The sequence below is a fragment of the Miscanthus floridulus genome, chromosome 3, assembly GCF_019320115.1.
Source record: "Miscanthus floridulus cultivar M001 chromosome 3, ASM1932011v1, whole genome shotgun sequence".
Lineage (NCBI taxonomy): Eukaryota > Viridiplantae > Streptophyta > Magnoliopsida > Poales > Poaceae > Miscanthus > Miscanthus floridulus.
The window spans coordinates 40,148,056-40,158,049 of NC_089582.1; the positions used below are offsets into that span (position 1 = coordinate 40,148,056).

At 41.8% G+C, this 9,994-nt stretch overlaps 1 protein-coding gene across 1 annotated transcript; it reads right to left on the reverse strand.

Annotated features, from left to right (window-relative positions):
• Window positions 1-1,145: 1,145 nt before the first annotated feature.
• Window positions 1,146-8,034, reverse strand: LOC136543586 (uncharacterized). Its single transcript, XM_066535985.1, has 3 exons — window positions 5,911-8,034; window positions 3,665-3,696; window positions 1,146-3,461 (listed from the first exon to the last, which is right to left on the reverse strand). The coding sequence occupies exons 1-3, from the start codon at window positions 7,893-7,895 to the stop codon at window positions 1,387-1,389; spliced, it is 4,092 nt and encodes a 1,363-aa protein (XP_066392082.1). The 5' UTR covers window positions 7,896-8,034; the 3' UTR covers window positions 1,146-1,386.
• Window positions 8,035-9,994: the final 1,960 nt, after the last annotated feature.

Here is a 9,994-nt window from a genome sequence, read left to right on the forward strand (position 1 = left end):
GATATTATATATTCCAATACTACCCCTAAGTATTTGCCTTGAACCACTTAACTTTGGGGGCAAAATGGTTCTGATTGGATTCCAAGCATAGGACGGCCACAGGCCATTCATGAAGTCGCTTCGTCTTGACACAAGCTCTCTGATGAGGCCGGCACTGCTAAACCAACTTGGAGTCACTTAGCCGCTATGCCTTCTACAAAATGTCAACACGTGTCCCACTTGACTCGACAGTCTGATTACCAAGTGCTCGCGTGACCATCGTGACTTGGTCTGATTGTCCTCTTGACTTTGGTCAACACCGTCTCCATCAATAGCATTGCATGTACACTTGCTTGTCAACGTGTCCAAATGCTAGCTGTCCACAGTCCATCCTTCGGCCCTCGGTCCCTCTATCCAAGCCTTCGCGTCTGCCCTCCACCGCTCACGGTCCATCGCGCATGGACTCCTCGCTTGACCTTCTCCATTGTTATTGACCCTCTCACGCTCAACATCTGTGCATCACAAGACAAGAGACATGTTGCACACACTCACTCACACTTAACCAAAGCTCTTATCACCTTATTGACAATCACTCATCACTCACACATGGGCATATCTCAACCATGTGTTTGCAAGTTACTAGTGAAGGCCTTCTGGAAAGAGCAGGTTGAACAAGTTGGGTTTGTGGAGTTGTAAATCTGTGAGTCCACAGTTCTGAGGGTAACCTTAAGCTGGTATCTTGCTAGTTGGTTGTTGTAAAAAATCGAACATCAATTTCATAGGAATAATCAATTCAAATTCATAGGAAAAACAGAGGAATAGAAAAACTTTCTAGAATGTCCAAATGGGGTAGTAAGAAACAATAGTTTACTCCCCGAGAGCTCTGAATTAAGCTTCTGTGCTTGCAATGAGAATGTGGATCGAATATAAAGTCTTCCGTACGAAAGTACTAGTGCTTTGGTTTTATGATAAAACAATATTAAAACACTTCAACCGAATGTACAATGTTACTCCAATCTAATTTGAGTTCAGTTGATAGTTCTTATGGCTTGAAAGTTTCCTGATAGTTGCCTCCCTACCATCTTTGTCAGCTACTCAGCTGAGATCAGACACTTAAGGCCAGTGGGTAGGGATAATTTGTGGCTGGCCACAGAATAACTTATTTTTTTACCACCATAATTTACGATAATGTTTGCACTAAATTACAATAAAGTGGATACATATATTTACGATACATGTGTTACTAACTCGTGATGATATTTACATAATGTCATAGTAAATCACTTAGGAGGGGCTTACAGTAATCTCATAAATTAGTATAGTCATTATAGTAACTCAAAGTAGCCATAGAATAAGTTATTCTATGGCTAGCTACAGAACAATACTTATAACAAGAGACAATCAGAATCATCTCCCTCCTGAGATGGTAGATATTGTGCCAATGCTTGATGACAGTGTATAAAAGTCAAACCCTTCATCTTGCATTAGGGAGAGCATGCTAAAGCTCATGTCGGTATGTGTCAGCTCTGGTAGCGGTAAATTGAAGTCAAGGTATTGCATGACCTGCTGCATGTTAGGCCTCACGTTAGTAAATGGGTGCGAGCATAATAGCCCAAGTTTTAGCACAAGGCATGCCTCGTGAACACTATAATCACCATGTAGCCTGGTGTCCACTGTCTCAGTCAATGATCCTTTCCTCCATTGCTCAAGAACCCAGTCAACTAACAATGCTTGCTCATCATCTGTATTGTTGTTCACTGGCCTCTGGCCACAGGCCACCTCGAGAAGGAAGATACCGAAGGCAAAAACATCAGTGAGAGGGGACGGCTTCCCTGTGCAGACCAATTCTGGAGCCATGTATCCCATGGTGCCAACCACATGAGTGGTCTGTATGTCAGTGCCATGATCGTATAATCTTGCAAGGCCAAAATCACCTAGGCGTCCACTCATGTCGCTACCAAGGAGCACATTGCTTGCCTTAATGTCACGGTGAATGACAACCTGTTCCCACTTCTCATGTAGGTACAGTAAACCTGATGCAATGTTTTTGATAATCTGAAACCTTTGATCCCAGTTCAGTGAGAGCTTACCATCAACACAGTACAAATACTTATCAAGGCTTCCATTTGACATGTAGTCATATACTAAAAGAAGTTCACCTTTTCTCCTGCAATATCCAAGTAACTGAACAAGGTTCCGGTGGCGAATGCGTCCAATGCTTACAACCTCACTAATGAACTCCTTCATGCCCTGCCTTGATTCATGGGAAACCCTCTTAACCGCAATCTCTAGTTTAGATGATTGGAGTACTCCTTTGTACACCTTCCCAAATCCTCCTGCGCCAAGGAGGTTCCTGTTCTTAAATCCTTCTGTGGCATGGTACAAATCCTTGTATGAGAATCTGTGTGGGCCAAACTCAACTTCCCAATCTTCTTTCAGTTCAGCGTAACGCAGCCTCCTCCTCAGAAGTAGAATGATTGTGAACCCCACAACACATACGAATAATGCCGTTGCTATTGGTAGGATGATTTCCAAAAGTTTTTGCTGAGGTTTTTGGCCATTGCGAGGTAGCTTGGGCAACCTGGCAATATCGATCTTTGGAGCTGATCTGTTCATGGCAAAGCTCCAGCCAAGCACATAGTGTCGTGAGTCGATTTCGTCCGTTGATGATGAGAAACCAACGTAGGCCGACTCTTGGACCACTGTTGATAGGTCATAGGTTGTTGAGATCAACGGTATTGCAGGTTTCTCCATTTCAAGGGTAGCCATGGTCACATTGATTTGCTTGGCTTCTCCACTATAGTCCACCCATACTTGCATTGCGTTACCACTATTAAGACTCAGGTTATGAAAGCTACTGCTGATTTCATCATAGTAGCCGACAGTGTGTGACTCTATAGAGTTGAGGCCATTGATGTCGATTCCTACATGGTTGTTATCGATATCCTTGAACTCGATGTTTTGGACTGTATCAAGCTCGACAGCAAAGAAATGGTTCATGGGGTTGTTGTTGTTTACAATATTTGTGAGGCCAAGGTATTGGTTGGGCAATGCATCTGAGAAATTCTTGCTTGGCGCAACAACAAAGGCTAGACCTTGTCTGGTCATGCTAAGGTAGCTAGAGCGGATGCCAAAAACAAAGCAAACCGAGAAGGACTGCACCTTACCATTGGGTGTGCGGAAGTGCAGTGGAATTGGGTAAAATGCATGGCCCTTACTGTCAAGTGTGCCATTGGTCAGCTCAAGGAGCCCATTTGATGTTATTGTGGCAGTTCCATCCAAGGAGAGGTTAGTGCCTACGAAGCCAAGGTATAGGAACTGGATATCACCAGGGCTCTCACCGCTGGTGATGGATGCAAGGTGAAGACTAAGGGAAAGAAAAAGGCACGGAAGAATGAACTTCATGAGTTCATGTGAGGTGTATGTGAAATGATGCTCATAAAGAATCAAAGAAGGGCAAGGAGGAAGAGAGGCAAGCTGTCCTGAGTTTTCAAGGAAAAAGAATGGACGAAGAGTCATTTTATAGGACGCTGATGGCGCTTTTATGAAATATTTTCTAGCTGTTTAAATTAAATTGGAGAGCCACTTGTTACCTTGCTAGTGTTTTTTCCACAAGGTATCAATGGATACCTTTTTCACGATGACTTTCTAGTAGATTAGATTGAATTGGAGACCAACTTGTTACCGCTGCCAGTTTTTTCCACACGGCATCGACGTCTGAAAGAGTTGCAAGTAAATGCTGATAATGTGATGTCTAGTGGGAAATTTTGTTCCAAAATTGCACTTACTTGATAGCTTATGCATACATTTTGTGTCTCCATCGTCTGCTTGCAGCGCTGAGGACCGAGTAAGCGTTAAGAGATAAGCCTGCCATGGGGGAGGAAAAGAAGTGCCCTGTGTTGTTGGTCTGCTGCAGTGTGTGTGGACATGTGACCCCGGAAAAGACATAAGAGTAAGACTTAAGACATATGCATGCATGGGTCCCACAGTTTGGAAAAAGAGTGCATGTGGCCACGCATCTGTTTGAATGACCAGCGCACGAGCTTTGATTTTTTTCGTCTTCAGTGTGGCAGACGCCTAGTAAAGCACAACGCCTAGAGCCAGTTGAAAACATGGCCTGCTCCTAGAAATCCCATTTCAAGGGTGACTGCTTTTACCTGTTACCTTCAAAATAACCTCAATTTTCAAACACGGTTGGTATCTATCTCTGAAAATATATTTCTAAAGACAGACGGATTGCTTGGCCTCTTGAGACATCTTTAGCATCACTTCTTGATTGAGCTGCATCTGGAAAAGCGGGAGGCGTCTCTGAAGTCAAATACAATTGCACACTCATAGAATCGCGTCATAAAACTCTATATGAATAGGTACGGGTATTTTAGCAGCTAGAATTTTGGGCATGTTTGGTATAGCTCATAATCTGTTTATGGCTAAAATAAACTAAAAATATTAGCAAAGCGACACATTTTTATTGATGTTTGTTATGGCAGTACTTATCTCCATCCTTATTTGTCCCCAAAAAAGCAAAAGTTGTATGAGACTTGCTTATTCTGACCGCACTTTTACTCCATTTGTATAGCTTATCTAGGAAGCATTTCCAGAGGAGCTGTAACAAACGAAGTATTTGTCTTATAGGTCCATGTACAGGGCGGAACGACACTACTCAATGGGTACATACGCGTTGCTATCTCTAGGAGCAAGGTAGGCATGTTGGTGCCTAGCCGGAACCAGGACCTCGCCAGTTGCCCATTCGACCATCTCTTGCCGTGAAAAAGATCAGCCAGGGAAATGGGGCAATGGACATGATGAGGGCAGCCTGGAACGACTGAACGGAATTAGGGGACCGATGCTACTTGGCTCAATCCAATGGGATCCGCCATGTTTGGAGCCAAGCGAAGAAGTAAATGTGCCGCATGGGTTTCCCGGGTTGGGTTGGATGTTTCTAGGTCCGTAATTTGGGTCTACTATGAAAAGTCAAAAAAGATTCAAATCATTGATTTTAAGCTTCATATAGAATCCTTCCTCGTCAGAACACCAAAAAGACACATAGAGGGTGCTATTATTTTGTATTTAGTTCTCCAAAATCTTGTACTTCCTCCGTCCTTGATGTCTACAATTAAAGTTCTCATTTGAATTTTATATAATATGGTTTGTTAATCCTTGAAAATCATTTAATTTCAAAGAGTGCTTCACAATGTGTCTTGTCTCCAAAAATGCCCCTGTTTTTTTGAGACAGTCCACAATACACAGACCACTGCTTATAACGAGGTTTGTCTCTAGAAATAGGGCATGTGGTGAGAGGACACATTATGAACCACTTCTAAAAATCGATTTTCAGGGACTCTCTTCCCCCGTATCTAGAGATTGTTCACTTTCACAACCGCATGTATAAAAATAGAGACGCTTATATATGATCGTTTTTATTAGCATTTGAAAACAGAGTCTCAGTGACAGTGTACATGCTCATATTGGCACAAACACGCAGGAGAGTTGCATATATTTTTATATTAAGAAGGAAAAAAAAAGGATGTGAGAAAACCCCTAAACAACAAAGATAACACCTCAACACACCCCGATATATGCTCATATTGTACCTATAGTGCAGTAATTTCTTACTAATTAATGACATCTGCGACCGCATATGTAATTGTTGCATGTCTTTTGAGGGCCCTGAATAGAGCTTAAACACAATAAGAAATTATTTAGCCTAGACAATGCAAATAAAAACTCGACACAATTATGCGGCAACAAGAGTATATCTGATTATATTGTACTAACATTTACAGTCAGGTTCTTTGTCCCGGTTGGAAAACCGGGACTACATGGGTTTTCCAACATGGACTAAAAAGCATTTCTCTGGTAGTGTCGCCATGCATGTAACATGGTACATGTCTCCACATAATAAAGAAGTATGGTTTTTAAAATTCATGCATTTCATCTACCTCCAGAGAGTTTGCCAAGGTCGCTGGGATGAAACCTCTGTTCTGCATCAAGGAAAGCATGCTGAAGCTCATATCTGCTGGCTTTAGCTGGTCTGGTAGTGGCATGTTGCCATTGAGATAGTTCAGGACTTGCCTCATGGTTGGCCTTGCACTGGTAAATGGATGTGAGCACAGCAGTCCTAACTTTAGTATCAGACATGCCTCATCAACATCATAGTCTCCTCGGAGCTTGATATCCACTGCACCTTCTAGTGATCCTTTTCGCCAAAAATCTAGGACCCAATCGACCAACATCAGCTGGCTATCTTGTGCAGTTTGCTCGATTGGTTTTCTCCCACAAATGACTTCAAGAACAAATATGCCAAAGGAAAATACATCAGTAAGTGGCGTTGCCTTGCTAGTGCGTGCCAATTCTGGAGCTAGGTATCCTATAGTACCAACAACGTGTGTGGTTTGAGGATCTGCACCATGGTCATATAGTCTTGCTAGACCAAAATCACCTAAACGCCCATTCATATCATCATCGAGGAGCACATTGCTTGGTTTGATGTCCCGATGGAGTACTACCTTCTCCCATTCCTCATGGAGGTAAAGCAAGCCAGAAGCAATGCCTTTGATTATTCGTAATCTTTGCTCCCACCTCAAAGTAGGCTTGTCCTGATCATACAAATATTTTTCCAGACTTCCACTTGACATGTATTCATACACTAAAATAAGTTCACCTTTTCGACGACAATAACCATGTAAGTGCACAAGATTACGATGTTGGAGCCGACCGATGCTTACAACCTCGGCAACAAATCCCTTTATGCCCTGATTAGAGTCATGCGAAATTTTTTTCACAGCAACCACCTGTTTAGACACAGGAAGAACTCCCATGTAAACCCTTCCAAAGCCCCCTATGCCCAGCAGATTTTTGTTCTTAAATCCTTCGGTAGCATGGAACAAGTCCTTATATGAAAATCTATGTGGTCCAAACTCAACTTCCCAATCTTCTTGTAGTTCAGCATACCTTAGTCGCCTTCGAATGAGAAGAATGACAATAGTTCCTACAGAAATGGAAACTGCTGCAGTGGCTATTGGCAGTATGATATCCAAAACCTTGGACTGAGGACTGGGTCCTTCATGGGGTAACTTTGGCAGCTTGGTGATATCAATAGGCAGAGCAGGCTTGTTCAGGCCAAAACTCCAACCAAGCACATATTGGCGTGCAATGAATGAACCTGTTGACGACGAGAAGCCGATATATGCCTTGTCTGTGAGCACTCTTGATATGTTGTAAGTAATAGAGAGGAGTGGTTTGGATGGTTTGGCCATGTTTAGGGGAGCTAAGGTCACATTGATCTGTGTGCTAACCCCATCATACTCCACCCACACCTGCATCATTTTGTAGCTTGCTAGAGTCAAGTTGTGGAAATTACCATTATTGTCGTCGTAGTAGCCTGCGTTGCTGGAGTTCACAGAATTTAGCCCGTTGATGTCGACTCCAACATGATTGTTGTTTATGTCCTTGAATTCGTCATTTTTGTTTGTGTCAAGCTCTACAGCAAAGAAGTGGTTGGTTGCGTTACCATTGTTGCCTGTATTGACAAGGCCCAAGTACTGGCTCTGCATTGCATCCGAGAAATTGTTTCTGGCAGCAATGAGAAATGCAATGCCATGGCCACAGATGTCAGATTGGATGCAGTAGATGGCAAACACGTATGTGACGGCAAATGACTGCACTGTTCCATTGGGCTTCTTGCGGAAGTGGAATGGAGTTGGGTGGAAAGCATGGCCTTTGAGCCGGAGGGTGCCATTGGTCAGTTCAAGTAGGCCATTTGGTGTGACGGAGGCCATGCCGTCGAGGGTGAGGTTTACACCAGTGAAGCCGGAGTACACAAATTGGTGCTTGCTGTTAGCAAATGATGGGAGGTTGAAGACAAGGAAGAACAGGATGATGAGTAGATTCATAAGGCAAAACAAGGGATTCATCTCACGTATGAGTATTAGTGAGTCGATGAACGAAGATGCAAGGACAAAAGGCTAGGCCTGACCGCCTGACTACTGAGCTTGAACTGAACAGATTCAGCAGTTTATAACTTTATATTATCGCATTGGAGTAGGCCTTTTGTTGCCGAGTCTATATGGCGTGGCTTACTAGTCGAAGTACTCCCTCTGTTCTCTTTTATAAGGTGCAAACCCATATCAAGATATAAACTTTAAAAAATTTTACCAATAATTTAGCTAACAATTTTAATTATTATAGTACAAACAATATGGTTAGATTTGTAATTTATAAGTATAAATAATATAATATACAAACTATATTTTAAAAGATCATGTTATATCAAACTACGTCTTATAAAAGAGACTGGCGAGATTACTATCCTTTCATTTTCATAGGTGACAGCAAATTAATGACTGTTATTACCAACTCTATAAGGCACGGCTTGCTTGTCAAAGTTCTATCCTTTCATTCCCATAGGTGACAGCAAATGACTATGTTACCGGGTCTATACGGCATAAGGTTTAGTTGTAGTCAAAGTCATGTCCATTAATTTCCAAACGTGACAGCAAATGACTATGCTACCGAGTCTATACGGCATAGCTTACTAGTCAAAGTCCTATCTTTCGTTTCCACAGGCGTAACGAAGGCTCACAAAAAAAGATAAATGCTAATCGAAAGATTGTAGCTATCCATAACCACTAGATCTATTTTTTGTTTTTTAAAAAAATAGTCACCTCCGTCATTATAGATAAATAAATAAATAGCCTAAAATCTAATATCCCGCAAAAACAAACTACGGCCACATGGAGATCTTGATCCACGTTGATCTATTTTTTTTAGAAAAAGATAGTCACCTCCGTCATTATATAGATAAATAAATAGCCTAAAATCTAATTGCCTACAAAATCAAAATTTGGCCTCATGGAAATCTTGATCGGCTGTAACACCCCAAAATTTGCCACTTTTGAAAATAGAGTTAAAATGATTTATTTGTGAATTATTGTGCACATGAAAACATAGGAAAATAAAAAATTTCATTAATTTAAAATTTATCATAAGGTAGAAACGTGTTTGTTGCATTCATGCCGGTCGCACCTTGTGTTTCTATGTGCAAAATATGTGTTTTTTATACGTTTAGGAGATGAATATCTATCTCTAGGAATTTTCCAGCTTCTTTCTGGAATTTAATTCCTACCTCCTTCACCTTAATCTTTATGTTCCAAGTTCCCAACAATATTTCTATGAGCTCCAAATACTTTATCTGAGTTCATCATGTTCCAAAGTATCTCTGGGAATTTTCCGCCAATTTTCAGAGGTCTCAGAGTATTTTTCGTGGCTTAAATATCAATTCTGGACTTTTCTAGAATTATTTTATCCACGAAATTAATTAATTTCAAAAATAATAAATCTCTCATTTTTTCCAATGCTCAAAGCACATGTGCAATAATCCTAATAAATCATAAAGGCCAATGCATTTATTTACTAATGGGATTTAATGATTATTTAGGCCCATTAGTAAATGTGGAGGTGCAACATCAATTAGTACTATATCGCTAGTTGACGTGGATGTGGGGAGTTTTTCTTCCTATATATATCAACCAACCCCTTGGGCAAAGCACACCAAAGCTACCATAAGGGGAGCCCCTAGTTTGAAAAATCCCTCGTATAGTAAATTATATTTTTTCTCCTCTTTCTCTCGCCATCGTTGTCGCTGCCGCGCTGCCCAGCCCAGCCATCCTCTCCTCGGCAACAAGTAAGGTCGCCTGCCATGTTCCTACCGATCTCCAACATGGCTGCGTCCAATCGAGTCTTTGTCCCCTGCAATCTGCTATTTGCTGATCAACAATCACAAGGTACCTCTTTTTGTTCTCTACATCTTAGTATCCTTGTTTGTATCAATCCGCAGCCGTATGACGGTTTCCCCTTCGTTTTTTTTTTTTCCTGGTCAATTTTCCCGGGAGGAACTCCATGGACGATGAGGCTTTCTTCGGTTTTTCGGCCAACTCTTGTGCAGCGACGTCCCCTGTGTCCCTCAGCTGTCGCGTCCTACCTCCATGCCGCCGTCGATCTACCGTTGGAGTGT